The sequence below is a fragment of the Lepidochelys kempii genome, chromosome 3, assembly GCF_965140285.1.
Source record: "Lepidochelys kempii isolate rLepKem1 chromosome 3, rLepKem1.hap1, whole genome shotgun sequence".
In the NCBI taxonomy this organism is placed as follows: Eukaryota; Metazoa; Chordata; order Testudines; family Cheloniidae; genus Lepidochelys; species Lepidochelys kempii.
The window spans coordinates 155565121-155589476 of NC_136382.1; the positions used below are offsets into that span (position 1 = coordinate 155565121).

At 45.2% G+C, this 24356-nt stretch overlaps 1 protein-coding gene across 4 annotated transcripts in view; it reads left to right on the forward strand.

Moving 5' to 3' along the window:
- PLB1 (phospholipase B1) overlaps positions 1 to 24356 on the forward strand; it is a 136132-nt gene that overhangs the window by 91629 nt on the left and 20147 nt on the right. For 2 of the 4 annotated variants that reach the window (XM_073338612.2, XM_073338614.2), the window contains 12 exons: positions 429 to 487; positions 3915 to 3982; positions 4880 to 4923; positions 6045 to 6144; positions 7175 to 7226; positions 9449 to 9529; positions 11590 to 11655; positions 13934 to 14028; positions 15584 to 15665; positions 17078 to 17182; positions 18443 to 18538; positions 23800 to 23874. In XM_073338612.2, the coding sequence (XP_073194713.2) occupies positions 429 to 487; positions 3915 to 3982; positions 4880 to 4923; positions 6045 to 6144; positions 7175 to 7226; positions 9449 to 9529; positions 11590 to 11655; positions 13934 to 14028; positions 15584 to 15665; positions 17078 to 17182; positions 18443 to 18538; positions 23800 to 23874 (923 nt within the window). Of the gene's footprint in view, positions 1 to 428; positions 488 to 3914; positions 3983 to 4879; positions 4924 to 6044; positions 6145 to 7174; positions 7227 to 9448; positions 9530 to 11589; positions 11656 to 13933; positions 14029 to 15583; positions 15666 to 17077; positions 17183 to 18442; positions 18539 to 23799; positions 23875 to 24356 lie in introns of those variants that run through there. The other 2 variants (XM_073338615.2, XM_073338616.2) reach the window with 2 other exon arrangements.

Here is a 24356-nt window from a genome sequence, read left to right on the forward strand (position 1 = left end):
AACAGGTGTATTTTGTCCGGACATAGCCGGAATGCTTTACATCTGAGCAGTTAATAGGAAACCTATATCTAGACTTAAAGCCAATTGAAAACTGAACAGAATGAATATATGCAATTTTAAATCTATCTAATCTATTTTGGGTTTTTCTAAGGTGACATGTGAAAGGCAGTGTTAAGCTCTGTTTACTTCCCTATTACTCAAGCACATGATTTGGAGCAAGCCAGGAGGCAGAAGTGAATTGCAAGAGTTTATTCCTCAGGCTAGTTGATGACTAAGTTTGTGTAGAACCCTGGGCCCACTCCTCCTGAAGTCAGTAAAGTTTTTGCCATTGTCTGCAATGGAAGCAAGATCACCAGGCCCTTCATCCAGGATAAGATTTTCCAATGATCACTGGTAACCCTGCTTTTTTTCTTTCTTCTTCTGTCTAGTACATAAGCTACGGCCAACAGACATCAAAGTCGTAGCAGCGCTGGGAGATTCCTTGACTGTGAGTAGTAGTGCTTCCCCTGAGCCTAGAATGGGATGGGCAATTCTAGTCTCCCTGGATGTTATGGTGTCAGGCACCATCCGATGGAGAGCAAATTGTTGTGACTTGCCTAGCTGTGTCCATTTGCAGCAACAATATCTATGAGTGAATCTGGCAATTGCGAAACTGAGTAATAAATAGCCCGGACTAAAGCCAGAGGTGAGACCCAATCCTGCCAAGGTGCAGAGCTGCCTCAACTCCCCTTGGCTTCAGTAGGAGTTGAGGGGACAGAGTAACTCAAAGGGTCAGGCTCATATTGCAGATGAGGGTTCTACATGTTTCACCCTTTTGAGAGCTCTGTCGATCCATTTCAGTCTTGACCTACGGGAACCTTGGCTACTCCCACACTGAGCCTTGAGCTTTTCTTGGAGGACCTCAGTCCTGACCTACAGCACTCCCTGCTTTTCCAGCCCCACGCCCCTGAACAGGTCACTGCTTGAATTTTCCCAGGAAATCTTCTTTTTGTTACTTTTATTCTCTTGATTCATGAAACGTTTCAGAGAGAATGGAAAACCTACCCTATGAGATGAGACTCAAAGAGCGTGGCGTGTTTAACCTAACAAAACAAAGGTCATGGGGAGATAGGATTGCTCCCTATAAATACATCCGAGGGATAAATACAGGGAGGGAGAGGAGTTATTTAAGTTAAGCTCCAATGTGGACACAAGAACAAATGGATATAAATGCCATCAACAAGTGTAGGCTTGAAATTAGGCGAAGTTTTCTAACCATCAGAGGAGTAAAAAGAAAAGGAGGACTTGTTGCACCTTAGAGACTAACCAATTTATTTGAGCATGAGCTTTCGTGAGCTACAGCTCACTTCATTGGATGCATACCGTGGAAACTGCAGCAGACTTTATATATACACAGAGAATATGAAACAATACCTCCTCCCACCCCACTGTCCTGCTGGTAATAGGGGAGGAGGTATTGTTTCATATTCTCTGTGTGTATATAAAGTCTGCTGCAGTTTCCACAGTATGCATCCGATGAAGTGAGCTGTAGCTCACGAAAGTTCATGCTCAAATAAATTGGTTAGTCTCTAAGGTGCCACAAGTCCTCCTTTTCTTTTTGCGAATACAGACTAACACGGCTGTTACTCTGAAACCATCAGAGGAGTGACGTTCTGGAACAACCTTTCAAGGGGAGCAGTGGGGGCAAAAAACCTAACTGACTTCAAGACTGAGCTCGATAAATTTATCGAGGGGCTGGCATGATGGGACTGCCTACAATGGCACATAGCCAATCTGCCGCTGCTAGCAGCCAATATCTCTAACGGCCGGTGATGGGACACTAGATGGGGAGGGCGCTGAGTTACTACAGAGAATTCTCTCCCAGGTGCAGTGGCCCTGGAACCCTTTTAATAGTTGGGGTGCTGAAAGCCAGCCCCTTGCCCCTGTTAACCCCTCTCCCCCAGCTGGGGCCAGGAGCAGTGCTGTGTCTCTAGGAGGGGGAACCCAGACAGGGGTAAGGGGACAATAGTTGGGGGCAGGCATTAGGCCCGCAGCCAGGACCCTGCGTGCGGAGCCAGTATAAGAGCTCTGGCCACAGGGCCGGCAGCCGGGACCTTGGGAGCAGGGGGGTGAGTGCGGGGCCCCAGGCACATGGGGCCAGGGATCGGGGCTAGTGCCCCAAGAGTAGAGCCCTGGGCACAGGGCTCCGGGCACAGGGCCAGTGGCTGGGAAGAGGGCTGGCAGCTGGGACCCGAGCCCCGGGCGTGGGGCCAGTGGATGGGGAGCATGGTTATTGGCCAGGACCCAAGCCGTGGAGTGGGGAGTGGAGGCCTGGGCATAGGGCCAATGGCCCCGCGTAAAACCTGGGGGTGCTGCAGCACCCCGCGTACCCCTACTTCCCGTGCCTATGTCCAGGTGTCTGGCTGGCAGGTCTTACCCACATGCTCAGGGTCTCACTGATGGCCATATTTGGGGTCGGGAAGGAATATTTCTCAGGTCAGAGATCCTGGGATTTTTCCACCTTCCTCCACAGCATGGGGCACGGGTCACTTGAAAGTTTAAACTAGTATAAATGGTGGATTCTCCGTAACTTGCAGTCTTTAAACCATGATTTGAGGATTTCAGTAATTCAGCCAGAGGTTAGGGGTCTATTACAGGACACGCTTCCATCCCTGCTCCGCCCCCAGAACAGCTCTGCCTCCAATCCCCTTCAGCCCCCAGTCCTGCTCTGCTCCAGGCCCAGCTCTGCCTTCATTCCCTCTCTGCTCCTACTGCACCTCCATTCCTCCCCCTGCTCCGGCCCCAGCCCAGCTCTGCCCTCAGCATTCCTGCTCCACTCCCAGACCAGCACTGCCTCTAGCCCCCACTTCTGCCCCAGCCCTGCCTTCAGCCCAAACTCCACTGCTGAGTAAGCCTTGGCTGTGTAGTAATGGAGGGGGAGCATGGACAGATTCCACTACTAGTAAAGGAGGGCACAACTGAAAATGTTTGAGCACCACCAGCCTTGAAGACCCAGCTAAAACACTGGGTCAGGCAGTGTCCTAGGTGTCAAGTGGATAGTGAACCAGAGTTTAGTTTTCTTGGGTGATTAAAAATAGTGTGAATTAGTAATGGGGATGTCTTGTCTCTTACTCCTCTGTTGACTTATTCAAAACTAGAGCATGGTGGGAATTTTTTCCATCAAAAAAAATTTTTGATTGGGAAATGTGATTTCACCCACCCCTCAGGAAAATGACAATTTTGCTGAAGTTTGTTTTATTTATTTCCATCAGGAAAATCAAAATGTTCATTTAAAATCTGATCAACATTAACCTACACCCCTCTGAGCTGCCACAGTGCCTCATGGAGTTGTAGTTCTGGAGCTTTGTGTCCCTATTCTCCCCTATGGGCTGACTCCTCGACTGGACTACATCTCCCATGGTACACCACAGTCTCCTTCTGGCTCAGCTACCATGGTACATCATGGGAGTCTCATGACCACAGTGCATAATGGGAAATACAGTCCTGCCAGGGAATCTGGTGCTTAGGGGACAATGGGGGCATAAGGCATCCAAACTACAATTCCAATGAGCCACTGCAGTGGCTTAGGAGAATGCAGAATAATATGGAACTGAGCCGAAACAAAATGTTTTAACATTTCAAAATGAATTTTTCTAGTTTTCATTGCACAAAAATATTAGCTATTTTGACTTTTCTTTCTGATTCAGGACTAAACCAAATGTCAAAATATTGGAATTTCCTGTGGGACAGAAATTCTGGTCTTTCAGCCAATTCTATTCAGTACATTTCAACTAACCCTTTAAATGACCCATTCAGTAGCAACAGCGTAGGCCAGTAGAGCTCAGCCCACGGGAGGACAAAGCCATTCCTGCTTCGCGCAACTTCCTCTGCTTGTCATCTTGCCATTTCATAAATGATTCTCACTGTCCTTCCAGACTGCTGTAGGAGCCATAGCAACCAGCCTGAATGACCTGCAAACAGCCTGGAGAGGACTTTCCTGGAGGTGAAACACACAGCAGCTCTGGGTGGAAGTGCGTGTATGTGAGAGAACGGGAGTTTGCCTGGAATGTGCGTGCGCTGCCGTGGGTGGCTGCTTCTGGATGAGTGTGACTGTGCCCGTAAACATGTTGGGAATGACAGATTTAGAGGCATTATTCTACAGTCCATATAGCAGAATCCCAGATAGCTGCTTGGCAGGCATCAGTGCAATCTGTGCACCTTGAACAGCTGCTCACAAATACAGTAGGTACCAGTGAGGTTAGACTGCACAGCTCTGATGGGGCAGTGTGCGACTTGCCTCTTTATGATGGGCAGCATCAGAATAAGTGGAAAATAAGTGCTCTGTTGGCAGTCTATAAGGCTGTCTACACTACAACCTGTGTCGGCTAACTTATGTTGCTCAGGGGTGTGAATAAACCACCCCCACGATTGAGATAAGTTACACTGACATACGTGCTCATATGCACAGCGCTGTGTTGGCAGGAGAGCTTCTCCCACCGACATAGCTTCTGCTGTTCAGAGGTGGGTTTTTTATGCCAGCGGGAGAGCTCTCTCCCGTTGGCATAGAGCGTCTTCACCAGACACACTGCAATGGCGCAGCTGCATCAGTACAGCGGTGCAGATGCAGCGCTGCCCATTTAGACATGGCCTAAGGCTGTGTGCACTGCCTCAGCTGCAGCCCTGTTTGACTTGATCTGAAATCTCCCTTTCAATACTTTCCCTGAATTCACACTTGACCTGTGGTTTATCCCCTTATTCCTGGTTGAGGCTTTTCTTTTTTTTTTTTCTCCCTGAGCTGATACAGCAGCAACTTATGGTGACCAGACAACGGATGGTATGTGCTTACAGTATTAACCCCGCTGACTGTTTGATTCTGTTCTTTCCTCCCACCGCTCTGTAGCATTGGAGGTGATGGAACTCTGGAGGCTCACACGACTTTACCCAGTGAGTATTTTGAAAATCCCCAAAGTTGGGAAGGGGAAAGGCACTCTTTGCTCCAAGACTGGGCCAGGCAAATGCTGGAAAGTTTGTGCTGGCTTCCCACCTTCCTTGGACAGGACACAGGATGCACATCTGTTGTGGATCTGAGGAATTTATTCATACCCCAGGTCAACATTAGGGAGAACTCCTCTGCTAAAAGTTTGAGTCAGTTCCTCCGTTTGACGGTTCTGGATGGGGCTGTAACATCAGCTCTGCTGAACAGATGAGGGACAGATTACAGGAGGAAATGACTGACATGACACAAATCCAAAGCAGATGCTCTTCCTTTATTTCTATCTGTTGCCTCCAGTGACAAAGTGGAAACCTTGCAGGAGCTGTGGGCTACTGATGCACTACAGAGCAATTGATGGTCCATGGAGTGCTGGTCACATGATGATGGCTCACCCTTATTTCCAGCTCCTAAACTGGTCTAAAAGAAGCTAATAATAATTTAAATATTTATCTAGCACTAGTATTATTCTATGTACGCAATTGTTGTAGTTGCCATGGAGATTACAAAAGGGAGGGGAAGTGGTCCTTGTGACCATGAATTGGAGGGAGCTTGGTCCATGACAGTTCTTCTATTAATATGCGATCCATGCTCTGGAACAGTCTGACAATGCCTGAGAGTGTGTAGGATTTTATTTCAATCATTATCTTATATCCATGTGCCATGGGCATCACTCAGTTTTAAAGAAAAATTGGAGTCTGTTTATACTGTGTGAAGTATTGTAAATGTACTGCTAACTACAAAGAGGCTTTGAACTCCACCTACTGCATTATAGACACAGTAACAGTAATAATAATTTGCATATATAATACCTTCCAGCTGAGGATCTGAATCAATTCTACAAACATTAATTAAAGTATTGTTTCACCTTTGTGAGATAGGTGTCATTACCTCCAATGTGTATATGGAGAAACCGAGGCACAGATAGGTTAAGTGCCCAAAGTCTCAGTGAACATGTCTTGACTTTTAGCCCCATGCCTCAACCACAAGACTGGCATGTGGGTTCTGTAGGAGGGGATGCTGATCCTTGCTCGCAGTGCAAAGGATAACCAGCATGTCTTCTCCTGTCTTTAAGATATTTTGAAAAAGTTTAATTCAGAACTCTTCGGCTTCTCCACTGGCACTGAAAAGGAAACAGCCGGGTTCAACTCAGCCGTGGGAGGAGCCAAAGCAAAGTAAGCATAATCACACCCTAGTCAGGGAGATAGTGGGATGTGGAGCTGGTGGACTGGCAGCATCCCAAGCCTGTGGTCACTCTTGAGTTAATACTAATTATCAAACTTTAAAGGCTGATCCTATCTATACTGTACATAAATCTCTATGGTATAATATTCTTTCTTCTGAATATTTGAGGAGTGTGTGTTTGTTTATGACTTTTTCTACATGGGAGAGATGTCATCTTTTGACTAGAACTTCCTATCCCATATCTTCCGAGTCCAATACCGGTGCTTTAACCACAAGACACTCCTTATTCCCACAGTGAATTTTCCCATAAGTCTTTTACATGTAGGTCACTGGCTCAGTGTCAGACCAGGGCGGTAAAGACCCGAAAGCCACTGCCATCTCCCAGCTGTTGAATGACTTCTGGGTAACGAGATGGAATGTCACAGCCCAGTGCCTAATGAATAGGAGCCCATTATCAGCATTAAAAGCTATCCTGGCTAGCAGCACCAGCAGAGCAGCAGAGGATTGAATGAGCTATGGAGACTGAACTCCCCTAACCCTGGAGAATGACTCCTTCAGAACCACTGATAGGTAAAATGTGCAGGCAGCCTCTATTGCCACTGCACCCAATCTATGGCTACACAGAGGACTTCAGTCTCCAGGACTGTCGATCCAGTGCCTTTCACCAGCACTCCATTTACTTGAAAGCAAGTTAGCCAGCAAAGCTCGCATGGATGTGAAATACCTTGTCTCCAAGAGCAGGTTTGGGAATTGAATGTTTTCTTCCAAACACAATCCATTTGCGCCAGTCCTTCAAGAAGAATAACTCATCTCAGTCGCTCATGGCTGGAGCCCTTGCAGCTCAGATTATTCTATAATTGTTCTCTCATGTACGCCATCACTTTCCCTGCGTGGCCCTGGTGGTCCTGAAGTTCCATAAAATGGGGCCAGGAGGAGAAATCGAAGCCTTCCCAAGTTGTGTTCATTCTGCTCATCATTTCAGAACAAGGATCTGAATGCTCTTCTTTCCTGTCTCCATAGCAGTATGTCAACCCAGGCGCGTGAACTGGTGGAGCTAATGAGAGGCAGCTCAGTAAGTGCATAGCTTCTATAACCTGTGTAACATGTTTGGGTGGTGGGGAGAGGCGGGTTTCACAGCTGGAGAAAGGGTAAAGGCATTTCTCACTGGTGTCAAGGTGTGTGTGCAGTGCGTGGATCACGGCAGCCAGGAAATTGTTACTCCGTTCTCTATATTAACCCTGATCGGGCCTGGGTTCCCATTGCACCAGCTGCTGAACAACCACATAGGAAGATGCAGTCCCTGCCCTGTAGAACTAAAAATGTCATTTAAGACAAGGTGCAACAAATGAGTGTAACAAAGAATAGGAGAGAGATGGGTACAGGACCCAGAGTTACAGAGGTGAGCAATGGCCTAACTTAATGGTTCTGAGCCATTCAAAAGTTGGAGCAAGGAAGATGGGAGGGTACACAGGTAGGTTGGAGAAAAGGGAAGGGACTGGGATACTAGTATGAATGGTGGCCAGGGGACTGGAATGGGGAGGAGAGAGTTAAGAGCAGGGGCAAAGATGAAAGCAGGTGGCCTGGTGAGGATGTGGAGTCAAAAACCTGTGAATTAAAACAGGCAGAAGCAGTGAGCCACGTGTCTGGTGTAGAGGAACTGCCCCTCACCCCTGGAGTCCCTGCCCCGAGGAGCTTGGCGATGCTGGTATGCTGTGCTGGTGAGGGGATGGCTGTAGCCTGGCCAGTAGGTCAGGCCACCTGAAGCTATGGTCCTGGCCAGCTGAGTGACACAATACTGTGCAATGTGTTGGGGGAGGGGGAATCCTGAGGATGTCACAGGTTTTCTGGAAGCATGAGGTGGCCAGCTGCTCGTTCCAGAGTGGCTACTGTTCCTGGTCCAATGGGAGCTGGGAAGGGGATTGAAGGGCTCCCTGGCTTTTATTAAAGTCATAAGTGCTGCTCTTTCTGGGGTGTGTGAAAGACAGGAGACACCTGTTGGTGGGGCCTACGTGGGATGCTGGGTGCTGGGAAGAGACTTGTTGGTCCAGGAAGATCACCATGAGAGAATGGGAGTGCCCAGTGCTCCCTGGCTCCTGCTGGATGGTGGGTCAGAGTATTGAAAAGGCAGGGCTCTCCAAAGCATGTGTCCCTGTGTAGCCGCACAGATGCCTTGGGCCAACGTTACTGTCTGTTATTCTGCATTATTAATTTTTCATCAGGGTGTCTTCCTCTCTGAGAAGAGCTGAGTGGAAAAACTGGCATTTGAGCAAAAGACTAAATTGTTCTCAGATTTAGCAGGGTGTGTTTCCAATCATTCACCCCTTTAAAAACAGGGGGCAGGACTTTGTCCTGCCTGGCACCCCACTGGAGGGCAAAGGGGCGGGAATGAGATGAGAATTTAGCCCTTCGGTGATTCCCAGGCCCTTCCTCTATTTGTGGGATAGATTCACAGCCGTTAGTTATGTAAACTCTCTGCTCTAAAAATAGATGCCTTCCATTCCTTTCTTTGTACTACATGTTACAGAACGTTTTCCACTGAGTTCCAGCTCTCAGCAGCCCCTATTGTTGGCTGGTGGTGACGTGGATTTAGCAGCTGCCCTTATGAGCCCAGTAAAGTCACCAGCCTCCTGGACTCTTCTGTTTTAATCCAAATGTCTATCCCCACAGAGCTTGCCTCTCTCCTTTTCGGCATTCCTGGTAGTACTCACTCAGCTGGCAGGGATTTCCAGTGACTCATGTTCCACTGAAGCAGCTTTAGTGCATCATCGTCTAATCCTTTTTCCCTCCCCTGCTTGCTGCTACACTGCACCCAGCATTTGGCACTAACTGGTAGATCTCCCCATCCCGACCCCTGCTGCCAAAATCCATTTAGAACTGTGGTCTCTGACTCCCAGTAAACAGAACTTTGTACAGCAGCTACCCTGACAACCTACCAGGCAGCTGCTAATTCCCCTTTCTGTTGGGAATTTCATAACAAAAGCCAAGATGTATTGCACCCACCACATTTTCCCTCGGGGAGACACACACACACACACACACACACACACACACACACACACACACACACACACACACACACACACACACACACACACACACACACACACACACACACACACACACAGTTTCCTGACTTCACTTTTCCCATTGTTAATTCCGAGTGGCTCATTTTCATTGTTTTGACACTCTTGATATATACCCCATTTAACTGTATTTGTAAATGTTGCCTCTGCGTCCCTAAGCAATTTCGAGCTGTTAGAACATTGCACTCTATTCTTTTTTATGTGTCACTAGAAAATTAACTTCAAGGAGGACTGGAAACTGATCACTCTCTTCATTGGAGCCAATGACCTGTGTCAATACTGCTTGGACAGGGTATGTGTTTAGAAACTGGGCACATAGTTCTGGGTGCTTGGCGGATGAACAAGGTGAGCAGTCCGTTCATTTCCCCTTTGTCAGACAGTCAATGCCCTTGTACCTCTAAAAAGCAGTAGGAACTTGTGTTCATTTAATATCTCCCTTATCTGAAATGAGTGTGCTGTTTTTACAGTGGGAGATTGGCACTCCAGACCAGGGCTTCATTGGTAGTAGTCATTATTTAAGAGCTAAAGATCTATCCAGCACCGTACAGTGCAGGAGAAGAAGAGACAGTCCCTGCCTTGAGGAGATTGCAATCTAAATAGACGAAACAATCCAAATGTGAAAGGCCACATGTGTATTCTTACTGGGACATTGAAATGCCATTGTGTTCCGGAAAGCGACGCCATAAAAATGCCATAGGGGGATTCCATGTTTCTGGTCTGTCTTAGTTATACTTGCCAACCCTCCAGGATTGTCTTGGAGTCTCCAGGAATTAAAGATTAATCTTAAATTAAAGATTATGCCATGTGATGAAACCTCCAGGAATACATCCAACCAAAATTGGCAACCCTACAATGGCACCAGAGCAGGGGTGGACAAACTTTTGGCCCAAGGGCCACACTGGGGAATAGAAATTGTATGGCAGGCCATGGATGCTCACAAAATTGGGGTTGCGGGTGTGGGCTCTGGGGTGGGGCTGGGGATGAGGCGTTTGGGGTGTAAGAGGGTGCTCTGGGCTGGGACCGAGGGGTTCAGAGGGTGGGAGGGGGATCAGGGCTGGGGCAGGGGTGCAGGAAAGGGTGCAGGTTCCAGCTGGGGGTGTGGGCTCTGGGGTGGGGCTGGGGATGAGAGGTTTGGGGTATGGGGTACAGGAGGGTGCTCTAGGCTGGGATCGAGGGGTTTGGAGAGCAGAAGGGGGATCAGGGCTGGGGCAGGGGGTTGGGGCATGGGGAGAGGCTCAGGGGGTGCATGCTCCGAGCAGCGCTTACCTCAAGCAGCTCCCGAAAGCAGGGGCATGTCCCTTCTCCAGCTGCTACATGGAGGTGCGGCCAGGCAGCTCTGCAGGCTGCCCCATCCGCGGGAACCCCTCTGCAGCTCCCACTGGAGTGCGTAGGAGCCGGAGCAGGGCCATGACACAGCTTCTAGGAGCTGTGTGGTGCGGCCCCCGATCCAGCACCCCGGCCGGAATGCCAGAGCGGGTCCTAGCCATGTGGGCCGGCTTAAAATGGTTTGTGAGCCGTAGTTTGCCCACCCCTGCTCCAGAGCAAATATGATCATGTTACAAGTAGAAATGTCTTTTCCTAACTACCAGCCATACAAGCTTACCATGCTGATCTGAGAGTCAGCCTGGGTTCTTTCCTTCTCACATATCATCCCCAGTAGTAAAGGTTCTGTAGGACAAACTATCGGCCTGAACCAACACTCACTGATATAAATTGAAGTCTTTCCATTGACTTTCAGTGAGGCCTCAATCTAGCACCATGTGTCCAATAACACCCTTACAACTCCACGTGCAAAGTGGGGTTGCATAGGTATCACTCAGTACCTAATTTGGCTTGCAGAAACATTTATTACTGGAGATTATGTACTGGAGGAAAGAACCCAGCTTGATTCTGAGATCCCAGTTTTAATTTCCAGGGCGGGCAGTTAGGAAAACAAATCCTTTTGTAAATGGAGCAAACTTGATCTGCAGTCAGTGAAACACATTAAACATGATTTATTCATTCATTCTTCAGAGTAAAAATGCACCTTAAAAGAACTCTGACAAGAATAGTTATAAAACAAGATTGAATTTGGATTAAGGGGTCAATCTTGTCACATGGAAATGCCACAATTACTAGACAAGCTGCACATGTGTCACAATAGGAACAGAACTCAGTAGCTATCTGCTCAAAAAATACAGGCCTCTGCTATTGGAGATAAAAAGGAGCATTTGGTCAATAGTATAGAATCTAACCTCTTGCAGTCTTTGCTAGGGACTAGAGGTCATAGAATGGACCCATTGGTTTTTTTTTTTCCAGCTATAGTTTCTTGCACACTGGAAAAATGACTGATCTAATTTTCCTTTTATACAGGAGACCTATTCAGTAGAAAATTACGTAAAACACCTTCAGGACGCTCTTGATATTCTACACCGGGAGGTAAGGTTTTAAGATACTCTAGCAGGCTGAATTCTTGGCAATCACACTCAGATATTTCTCACCTCTGACAGAGTATCTCTGATTATGTTTCATTCAAGGCCTTTCTCCAGATAGCTAGAGTAGCAAGGTGAACACTGACTAATAGTCCAATGACCTTGCTAGCTAATGGGCAGTAAAGTGGTGGGCTGCTGCTTTGGGGAAAACTACAGCATAGGGCTCCTTTTGGTACCAGGAGTAATTCCCACATGTGACTGGCATGAGCTGGGGAAAGAAAATAAAAAAAGAGAATGAGCAAAAATGTCATCAGATCGTGGACTACCTAGCTCAGTTGAATTTAGGAGATGTTTCCTGAGGAATCAGACTTCCCTGTATATGTCAGATAGTGCCTCCCTCACCTCTCCAGAGAGAAAGCACAGGAGCAGAGGAAGAACTGGCTGTTCTTGATTTTCACATTTCAGTGAGGGGAGGGAGGGAAAAGGCTACACTAACACTGCAGAAGCTGAACAGTAAAATTATGGGCCCTATACATGATGCAATCATGCAACCACAGGACTTCTACAGAATCCTTCTCTTGCCTACTCTTCGCCTTGGCATTTTGCTCCAGAATCTAAACCATTCTTTTAGGGTTTGGGTTTTTTTTAAATTGCATTTCTAGCCCTTGTGATTGTGAAAATAACCATGAGAGGACAGAAGAAGAGGTCAGTGGTTAGGGCACTAGCCTAGGACTTGGGAGAGATGGGTTCAATTTCTTACTCCATCCCAGACTTCCTGTGTGAACTCGGGCAAGTCACCTAGTCTCATGCCTCAGTTTCCCATCTGTAAAAAGGGGATAATAGCACGGCCCTGCCTCATAGTGGAGGGGGGAGTAGTGAGGATACTTTAAAGACTGTGAAGTGCTCAGCTACTATGGTCATGGGACCATCCAAGAACTGAAGAAAGATATATAATTGTTTGTTTGTGAGTATATACGTTCCCTGAAGAATATTTTGACTTAAAGGCAAGGCACTCATACACAAGCATATAATACATTCACAGACCTCTGCACACTGATCCCTACACACTCCACTACATATGAACCTATAACCCCATATTCTCACACACGTACCCACACATAATATTGCAGTGTCTAATAGATAGCATCGGAACCGACTGTAACACAATGGCACCTGATCTCTGCTACAAAGAGCAAGAGGTGACCATATGGCCTATCTGTACCATTCCTGGGTTTTTTAGTCCAAGAAAACACACTAAATTAGCTACTTAATATTTTGGCTAAGCCATGAGGGTGGAGTCAAGTTGCTGCAGCTAATCATGGGACACTATCCATATTCTCCATCATCAACATGAGGAAGAAACTTTCCCTTCTGACTCTGCCCTGGGCTTAATGCTTCAGAGTCAGAGGGTCTGGACTGGAATGCCTATTGCTAGTAATGATGCAGAATGCTGTGTGGGCAAGTCACACAGACAAATTCTGAATACCACAGTCAAAGGGTTAATAACATCAATGAACCATATATAGGGCCAGATTGTGATCCTTTTACATGGGTGTAATTTCTTGGACTTCAGCAGAGTGACTCCTAATTTACAATGATGTAACAGAGAGCAGGATCTGGTTTGTTGCTTTGTCCCTCAACACCAGCACTGGCCAGGCAGGTGAAGAGAGATGGTTTTAATCCTACTATGCCTAGGGCACAGAGGTGTGTGGGACCTTGGTTGAAATGCAGGTCAGTGCACCAAGCATTTCTTCTCTGGGCTGACTCCAACTTAACTTACAAATTATGTTTAAATGGTTTTCTCCATCAAGCCCCCAAGAGAGATTTATTCACATCAAAAATCTGGCACAGCTGGTGGTATCCACTCAATGATAGTTCAGGATTAGCACAGGAGGTGGTGTTGCTGGTCAGGTTGGAGATCCCTGGCAAAACCATGTCGTGGCACAGGGCAGGAGTGCTGCAAGTCAAGACTGAGCCTTACATAGATTCAGCACATACAGCACAGCCCTACGTACCATTCTGACTGCTAAACAAAGTGGGCAAGCCTCTATTTACTGTAGAGCAACAGAAATGCTCCAGTGAGTTAGGCTGCAGTGGCAGCCAGTGAATTTGTTGATTCATATCCACTGTACATCTTCCTCACTCCTCTACACTGCCCTTGTATGTTACTAATCTCTCTCAGTGCAGCCTGTACTCACTCTTTCCTACAAGTAGCCTCCCTGCCTTGTTATGTAACTGTATTGTGCTCTGTGCATTAACATGCCTGATTTTTTTGAACTCTGCAGCTCCCTCGAGCCTTTGTCAACCTGGTGGAGATCATGGAGATCGCTGGACTGCGTCAGATAGAAAAGGAAACTTCGAGGTGTGTCGTTCCAGGGACGTAAGTGCGCAAATCAAATATCTATTTCTACTGGATGCTATTTTTAGGCATAATCAATATCACTGGTATTAGTAAGGCAACCATACAGGGCTTAAAAGCCTCTACCTTGTTGGATTTTATTGAACCTGGGAATGATGATACTACAGATACTATACATCATAATGATGATATTGAGTCCAATTCTTCCCTCTCCCATTGACTTCAACAAAAGTAGCACGCACTTAAATGAGGGCAGCATCGCAGTTACCGGATTCCTGTTTATTCAACTATAAAGTTAGCTTTGGGCTGAAGCCACAGAAGATGAAACTGGATCTGAACATCATCAACATCCAGGAACATTTGGAACTGGAGTTCTGGCTCTGATCCATCTCTATATAACATTTTATTTTGGCAGAAACTAGATCCTCAATCCAGCAAAGCACAAACACTTTATCTTGTTGACTCAAGATCACTGAACTAGTCAGTATGGGAACACTAAAGGCTAAAGTAAGTCTAGGCTTACAGAAACCTACCTCACTGTTAAAAAGCTTCTGCACTCTAGTGAACATCAGCCAAACATCACCACCTCTCTCCCCGGTACTCAATGAAGCTGGGCAACATGCCACAAACACAGTATAATTTTCATATTGCTAAACTTCAAAGCCCTTTTGCACCTGCCCCAATTCCAGATCAGGGTCCTACAACAGTCAGTGGAATCCCCAATGCCTGAATCCACACTCAGCTTCATTCCTTACCCTGCTGGTAGGACCAACAATTGTAGTGCAAAACCCTGCACTCAGTTCTTTGCAGGCAAGTAAATAAGGAACTGGCTTTCAAATCAAAAAGAGTTTATCAAAAAAGATTGAGAGGTGACTTGATATATGTGTATCAAATATAGAAGTATAAGTAACTTCACGGGGAGAAAATACCTGGTACTGAGATGCTCTTTAATCATATGGAGAAAGGCATAACAAGGACCAATGGCTGGAAGCTGAAGAGAGACAGATTCAGATTAGGAATTCGGCACAAATTAACAGTGAGGGTGATTGACTTCAGGGGAAAAAACCCCAAGGTAAGTGGTATATTCTTCATTACTTGACGTCATCAAATCAAGACTGGGTGCTTTTCTGGAAGGTGTGTTTTAGTCAAACACAAGTTACTGGGTTCAATACAGGGATAATTTGGTGAAATTTACTGGCCTGTGATATACAGGAGGTCAGATTAGATGATCTAATGGTCCCTTCTCACCTTAAACTCTATGAATCTATGAAATGCTGCTTTAACACGTATTTGTAGATTTTTAAAGTCTAACACATGTTGTCTGCTACTGCTATGTCATGTTAAACAGTTTGGATCTGATTTTCAAAAGAGTTGAGCACCTGCAACTCCTGTTGACTGCAAGTGGAAGTTGTGGGTGTCCAAAGCTCTTCTATCTACCTTGAAACTAGTCTAGTGATTTAATTTCTGCATTTAATAATTTAAGCCATCTTGAGCTTCTTGGAACTACACCATGTTATTAATGAATACACAGGCTGTCTAGGGTTGGTGTTGATTTTGGTTTTTTTTTTCTTTCAAGGACTGTTTGCCCATGTTTCTTAACCCCCCAGGAAAGCTCTCCTGAACTACAAGAAATGAAAATAATTAACAGAGATTTTCAGGTATCACCTGGATTCTATTTCCTTAATTGTTCATCTCTGCCCTGCCCCGCCACATCTCCCCTTTTTGTCATGTGTCTCATCTTCCACATAGAACTGTAGCATATTTTCAGATGTGGTTGGTGATGGCGAAAGACCCCATTTTGATGTATGTGTAGACTGAAGACCCAGCTACTGTCTGGGCAGTGGTGATGCAAGTCTCCTCATGCTTCCCTACCATTGTATTTCAATGGGGGAAAGAACTGGCCTAATTAGACTTTGGCTCTTTTGTTTGGACTGCCAGACAAGGGCTAATTATTGCCAATGTAGTGGTGTTTATTTTGGGTTATGTTCATTTGTCCAGTATTAACTTAACTAAGATCTAGTCAGATTTCACACAGGCCACCCAATAGCTATTAGATGAGAAGAATTGTCAGTCATTATTATGAAAATAGGAATTACCATATCAGATCAGACCCAGGCTCCAACTAGTTCAGTATCATGTCTCCAAGAGTGAACAGTATCAGATGCTTCTGAGGAAGATGAATGAATCCCTATACCGGACGATTATTAAATAATCCACCCATAAGGGAAAATTCTCCCTAACCTCAGGAGAGGGGGAAGATACAGTTGATCTGTGACTGGAAGCATCAGGATTTATAACCATAAACTATTGTCCTATCTAACATAATAATGGATATTCTCACTTTCCATATAAGCATCTATGGCCAAAATTTTCATAAGTGACTACTAATTTTGGGTGCCCCAATTTTTGGGTGCCAAAATTGACACCGTTATGGGACCTGATTTAAAAAAAAATAACAACTGAGCATCGACCCTTTGAGAACCAGGTCTCTTTAGATGTGTCAGTTGTGTGAGTTGAGGCACTCAGACTTACTAGTCACTTTTGAAAATGTTGGCCCTAACCCTTTTTTAGAATCCTAGAATATCAGGGTTGGAAGGGACCTCAGGAGGTTACCTAGTCCAACCCCCTACTCCAAGCAGGACCAATCCCCAACTTTTGCAGACCGACCCCCCGGCCCCAGCCCTTTCCGTCCTCCCCTCGCAGAGCGTGGGGTGGGAGTCCGGGTGGAGGGGGCAGAGGCAAGACGGGCCCCGGCCTTTCAGCCCCAACACAGATGACTGATGTCATTTAGCGCTAAGTTGCACAAGTTAATTTATGCATTGTGTTTATTAATAGACATAAAATTTCTTTTTATCCACTTCAGAATCATTTATCTTTGCACATTTAATCTATTCACATTCTCCTTCTATGAAAGTCTCTCCACATGTTCAATAGTTTTCTTTGCTATCTAGGCTGGATTTATACTAATGATCTAGAGAGGTGAAAGGCTCATATTTTATAACCCTTGTTTGATGGGGGAGATAAATCTTGTAAATGACCTTTTTGTTTTGCATCTTGCAAACCCACATAGATCAAAAGCATGCTGACGGCTAACAGCGGTCGCTATGCACAGCGTGAGGATTTTACTGTTGTGGTGCAGCCTTTTTTCCGAAATACCATCATCCCCCTAGACAGCGTGAGTCCTGTTTCATTACCTACCTTTTTTTGAGGCCAACGTGAAGATTTATTTTGGACTGTAATATCTGTGGGGCAGGGACCATGTCTTCTTTTATGTTTGCACAGACTCTAGCATATTATGGGCACTGCAGAAATATAATAATGAAAAGATGAAAGTAGGAAAGAGTGTATTGCTTGTGAATCTGCTGGAGACATCAAGTGACTTCAGGAAATATGTGAGCTGGGAATGCACTGATTGACGCCTCTCTAAAAAGCCATCGACCAGCTCTCTTTCCATTCTTTAACCTTGTATCTTGCATGCAGTGGTAGTTAGGAATGCAAAAACTCAGCGTGAAACTCGGCACAAACCAACCAGTTTTGCATAATATCTACCCTTTTGCCTTATCCCCAAAGAACTCCAGCACATTTTAAGAAGTGATCTTAGGTTCTACTGAAAGGTGCAATATTGACATCTGGAGACCAAAGAATAGCTACCATGTTGGCAGTAGTAGGGCAAGCTTGCCCCACAAAACCTTTGTGCTTCCACTGTATCGATCCACAGTCTTGGGTGTTCACTTGAAAAGCAGCCCAAATTTGCCTGAAAGGTTTAAGAAACTGAAGCCGAGCTTCAAGAATTCAACAAACAATAATAAATAGTTGCAATCTTTCGAACTTGAATGAGATTCAGCATTTGGGTCGATACTGCAGTGATTGGTGCCCCTATGATCTCCTCGATAGTTAGATAGTTAGTTCAACCACAAGTTCTTGGGTTTTATGCAGAAATTACTGGATGAAATTCCATGGACTGTGTTATGCAGGAGATCAAACTAGATCTTTGGTTCCTGAGATGCAATCCATGAGCTGCGATGAGATGCTACTTAGGTTGGTTTACAGCATCAGAATAAGAATGCGTTATCTCCACACTGATTAGAATGACTAAATTGGTTTGCCAAGTATTTCTGGCTTTTAAGTGTGATATGCTGGGTCTCAAAGTCTGAGGAACCGCTCGGGTCAGTTATCATGATGAGCCCTTCTGGCTTTAAATATCTATGGATGTTACGCAAACAAGCACTGCCTTTTGATTGGTTGAAATTGTAGGTTCTGCTTTATATGGACTAATCATGTGGACTGTGGCCCCCTGGAGGTGGAATCAAGATGTGTGTTTGCCCCCAACTGCAGGAAGAAAGGAGCCCAATGAGGCTGAAATAACAGTCTCATTTACCAGGTGGAAAGGATCCTTTGGCGCTGGGGTGAATTATTACATTTTTTTGAATTGCAGAATGAGAAGCCAGACCTGAGTTTCTTTTCCATGGATTGCTTTCATTTAACTGAGAGAGGCCATGCTGAGATGGCCATAGCGCTCTGGAATAATATGGTAAGAGGTCGTAGAACAGATCCATATATATATATTTTACAGAGAAGCCCAGAAGGTGCATGTGAGAAAATGCTCAGATACAACGAGGATAAATGAGGTATAATTGGATAGATCAATAAGTGTTTAACTTCGTTAATGACCAGGACTCCTTTCTGCCTTTCTTGGCCTGCAGTCCTTGGCAATTGCCTGAGATAAAGCAACCTCATCCTAGCAGATGATCCTTCTTCTTTCTTCCAGAGGAAAATGAGAAATCCTTATAGTCCTGTTAATATGCCCGGCAGGAAAACGTCTTCCCAATTGGGCAACCAAGGTTCATTAAAGCAACATTGGTAAACATTTGGTTCTGTATATCTGCTAAGATTCTGTTTCTCTTTAATGGGTATTCCCTTCTTTCAGAGAATGGGATTTCCTAATGAATCTGTACAAAACCTCTTTAGCTCCCCAGCAGCCGGAGTCCTGCTTTCTGTAATAATAAGAACGTGTTCCACCTCACATTGCAGAGCTTATGCCCCAGCATCCTAGATACTGCTGCTATCCTGCTAGTCATGACAGCTACTACTTTGGAAGTTCGGATTTTACTTCCCTGCACTGCAGGGGCATTCACCCCTAGGGGACGCGCAGGAGATATTTATTCTTCTACCCTCCATCAGCCTAGTTTTGCTGGGGGAATGGCAGGTTTAGAATTCTGCGGGAGTCCCGTCAGCAGACACTGCAGAAGGAATGTGCTGAACGAGCCAGCGCATTCCCCGTTGCCCAGAAGGTTTGGGGCAGGGCTGTTCCCCAGGGGCCCTGGGCTGTGAAGAAAGCTGCGGACACTTTGTTCCACCCCCACATACCCCCGAGAAGACTTTATGCCTGCAGGGGTCCTGCACCCTTGTTTATGCCTACAGAAGCTGGGATAAATCAGGGATGAATCTAGGCCATTCTAAAATGAAGTTAGACTTGGGTTACATAATAAGTAACTGTGCAGGATCCTCTAGCATTGAAAGTAATAAATTGATTCTGGATGTTTGCTGCAATGTGGAAAACCCCTCTTTAGGGGCATTCGTAAGTTCCCACTGCCCCTTATTCATTACCCAGACATGATTGCCCTTTACTCCACACTACCAGGGTTTCTCATTCTGTCAAGGCTGCTACTCATCTCCTACACAAATTAGAACAAACCCTTCCACGGGGGACAATGAGCTCTTATTCTTTTTAAAAAGAACTGATCTGGGGGCTAGATCCTCAGCTACTGTGAATCAGTTCCCCTGATATCAACAGAGCTTTGTTGATTTATGCCAGCTGAGGATCTAGCCCTTTGTTGTTTTATATTAGTGGTGTTCTTGTAACCCCTTGTCCCTGCACTCCAGTGCGTGTCTGTGTACGGAGTGGCTGTGTGTGATTCTTGTAAGAGAGTATTGTTTTTCTGTTCTGCTTTGCTCAGCAGCCCTGTCTTGTTCCCTGAAAGAGCTCAGCACGCTGCTGGCCAAATGAGAGGAGTTCTCCTCAATACACATAAATGGCCAGATTGTCTCTAGCCCCACGTGTGAGTATGCAGGGATGGGGCAGGCACAAGAAGCCCTCCGCATCCCTTGTGTTCTGTCTCTCCTGCTCTGTGCAAGGGCTAAACTCGGTCCCAGTCCCTGTGGTTGCAGGGGAAATGTACAGGGGACTGCTCCTCCTTCACAGGGAGATGTAGGAGCCATAGTCCTAGGACTATTTCCCAGTGCCCATCCCCAGACTATAAGACTTTATACAGCTTTGGGATTTGTGAAAGTAGAATGAATTATATTGAAATTATAATTCATTAAAGAAATGCTACTTGAAGGGTTTGTTGAAATATAGTTGTCAGGAAGAGAAACATTAAGGCGCGTGAGACAATGGGTCCTCAAACTAATTAACTTAGGTTTCAGAGTAACAGCCGTGTTAGTCTGTATTTGCAAAAAGAAAAGGAGTACTTGTGGCACCTTAGAGACTAACGAATTTATTTGAGCATGAGCTTTCGTGAGCTACAGCTCACTTCATCGGATGCATACCGTGGAATACATACATACATACGGTATGCATCCGATGAAGTGAGCTGTAGCTCACGAAAGCTCATGCTCAAATAAATTCGTTAGTCTCTAAGGTGCCACAAGTACTCCTTTTCTTTTTTTAATTAACTTAGAGCTCCTTCTGAGCTAGGAGATTGGTGAACATTAGTATGCAAATAAGATATGTATGTATATTTGTCAGTTTTTGCTTCCTTTTGTCTCTTATGTTAAATTGGCTTTGGCTTAGCTGTATAAATAAGTTATCTTTAGCCTCAGAGAGGGGCTCACATCTGGGTGCATTGGCAAAGCGCTTTGCTAATAAACAGAGTGGTCTGACAAATTATGTGAGTCCTGAATCTGACTTTGACAGATATTTGTAACCATTTTGGAGGGGGTTGTATATTTTTCTTTTTATTCTCTCTCCTGATTAAATAAAGTACCTCAATTCTGTTATGGAGAGGTCAGTCCTAGAGCTGACAGGTTAGTTCAATTCAACCTTGGCTTGTACACTGCCAACGAAAGGAAACTAGTTAGTAGAAATAGCTTTGGTGATGCTGGTAGTCTTCAATGGATACACAGATACTTTGGGTGTGTCAGTGAAGGCAGAATGTATCCTTTCATTTGGAACTTTGTTTTACAAATCTGTGGCTAAAGCCACTTTTGAACCGTATGTACTGTCCATATGTACTTATATGGCCTCCAGTGAACTCAATGAGCTATACTTGTTTACATCAGCTGGGGAGCTGGTACTGTTAATCATATGGACAGGACAAATCCTGTGTGAATAGTAGGTGGCTGCATTTTGGTTTATAAATCAGGCTCTTAGTTACTGTGAACATGTTCGTTATATAATTGGCCTGCGTAAATAAAACTCAACCCCTATAGTCTCCAGCCCCAGAGGATTATGGGATAATGAAAAACTAAACTAAACCAATCAACTGAAGACATGGGGGAGGGAGAAAATGTAGGTCTGGGTTGGGTTTAAAAATAGTTGAGTACTAGTTTATGAGAACACAAACAGACTATGCTCTCTTCAGTGTTTCCATCAGGAAAATGAACTTTGGAACTACTTTAGAAATGGAAAACATGGTATTGACGTTGAAACAACAATAAGCAGCTGTTGCCTCTCTCCTGCACCTGCCTGTTACTCATAGAGAGTAACATCTTAGAAGGGCCGGCTGACAGCTGATAGAAGGTCATGAAGGAAGGGGGACAAGGGTAACCCTTATGGAAAAGTCCGATGGGGATGAGGGCTATATAAGAAGCAGACAGATCTCATCATAATCTATTACACCTTACACATTAACTCCTTTTCTTAAATTGCATGCCAGCTGTGCTTTAATCTACATCACAGAGCTGGAAAGAGTAAAACTTTGATGGTTATAGTTTACTAGATAATATTGCGCCATAGCTAGTGTGTTCTAATTGATTTTATCACCATGTGACAAATCGTGCACAAACAGGTTCAGGCAGTACATAATAAAGCAAGCAAATGGTCCCAAATGTAGCTGCCATCCCACAGTGTACAAGAAGACTGGCCTTATCCTCAAATATTAGGATGCCTTTGGAACGGTTTTTGGAAGACACAACATAGTTTTTTCTCCAAGTGGCTGAAGTTGCTGGCTGTGGCAGTGCACTAGATCAAGTCCCACAGGGAAATCATTCTGCTTCCTGACATTGGTGTCTTTCTCCAGCTAAAGAAGGGCCAAAACAAGTGGGAAAATGTCAGGAGCATTCAATCTACCGCTTTATTATCTGTCCTTTTTTTCTATTTGCAAAATATAGCAAAGTTAATATACTATATGTAAGGGGTGAGACAATAACTAACTTTTCACTGCTAATGGTACTGATTTGACTGTGTCTCACTAATGTAGAAGTTACCATGCCATTGCCAATCATTGATCTATCAGGTCTACAACCTCGCTCACCTCACCTCCACAAGCACACTGAGATGGCCAGTGGCATGGCAGAGAGCAGGCTGCTATCCAGAGGGTTTGTTCAGCATGTGCACTCTCTCTGCATGCTGAGGAACTCAATGGGAATTGTGCCTCTCCCACCCAGAGCACACCTGTAACATAGGCTGGGCCTTGGGAGTGCTATCAGGCCCCAGGTTAGCAGGCTGGAGCTCCAATTTCACAGTGAGTGACAAATGTGATATGGATCTGCTTGCTGAAAATCTCCACACGTGATCAGCCCTTGTTCTTGACTCCATGCCAGATTCTTTCCCACCCTGGCACAGGAAGTACCAGGTGTACAGATAGCCAGGGGACCGCAGACAGAACACCCACCATGTAGGTTACAGGGAACTCCCCTCGGGATGCTTGCTGCCCTCCCCCAAGGCACAGAAAAAATAACCTATGCTCCAAAGCATGCACCAGTAGGCAAGCCAGAGGGTTTAGACTCCTGTGTGATGCTGGCCTTTACCAGGCAGCAGAATTCCATGATAGTCAGCAAATCTTTGAATTCATTGGTTCGCTTCACATCATCTCTGCAGGGTTTTTGTCCATGTAGCTTTCTCCTCTGCTGTTGTCATCAACACATAAGGCACTATCTCCTGCACCTCACATGTTCCTTGGCTCACCTCTCTCATCTTGCCTTCAGTTTCTACTTTTACTTTTTCACAATACCATAGAGCCAGGAAGCACTCCCAGTATTAACATATCTGAATCTTATTACTGGAGTCCCTTTCCCTGTCTCCTCTCTGGGGCTATAATGATGTTATGTCTCTCTAGCATGCAATTGGCACTTTCTTCCCTCCCGCCTCTCTCATCACTTGAGGTCAATAGATGCAATACTAGGTGGTTTAAGGGAGTGGCACATTCACCCTGCGCTGGTTTTTATTCTCTCCAGAAACTGCTGCAAGAGAAAGTTCTGCCTCTCTTTATGGACCAAAGCCTGCAGTCATTACGTAAACAAAATTCCCAGTGAATTCCTTCTCTGAGTAAGGGCTGCAGAGATTGATCTATTCTATTCTATACCACTACTATCCCCTTGGTATCTGAGCACCTTCCAGTAGTGCATTGAATGAGGTAACTAACATCTGCCACAGATAGGACAGTAGTTAATTCTTTTGGTCCCGGACTTGAAAAATGGCAGAAAAATTGTCCTGTGACCCATCATATTCTAGAACCCCTTGAGGGTGCAAAGGAGTGTGTGATTTGATAGAACAGTATAACCCACCAAAATCAGGAGAGTTTTGGAGGAAAACATCACTTTTAGGTTTGCTATCCCTCTTCTCTCCCTCAGCTGGAGCCAGTTGGTCAAAAGCAGAGCTACAATAACTTCTCCCATGACAGATTCAAACTCAAGTGTCCAACCTCAGTAAGTAAACACCACACTATAGCCTCACCCATGTGGCCCTTTTGTTTTCCCTTTCCTTCTTGCCAGCAATATAATTCAAGCATATTAAAGATTGCATTTTGCGGGGGGAGGGGTTTAAATAGCACAAAAACATCTCTGGTTTTCTGACAAAAACAGGTTTTCAGGAAGGTCTGCTCATTGGGATGTAGTGAAAAACTGCATCATTGCCCCAGTGAGAACCTCTCATTTCAACCAGTTTTATTTTTTGCATTTGGTTATCTACAATAAATGGGTTCAGAAGCAATGCCAAAGCTGCAGTGATCTGAAATGTATAAAAAGGAACACTTGGGGGCGGGGGGAATATAAATCTGTTCAGGGAGGGGAGCTTTCACAACAGACAGAATGTAGAAATGGTCAATTTTTATTGCTAAAGAAATAAGGACTGTCCCGTCTCAATAGGGGATGGGTGACATATAGACTGAATGCTGCTCAGAAGTGTTTTG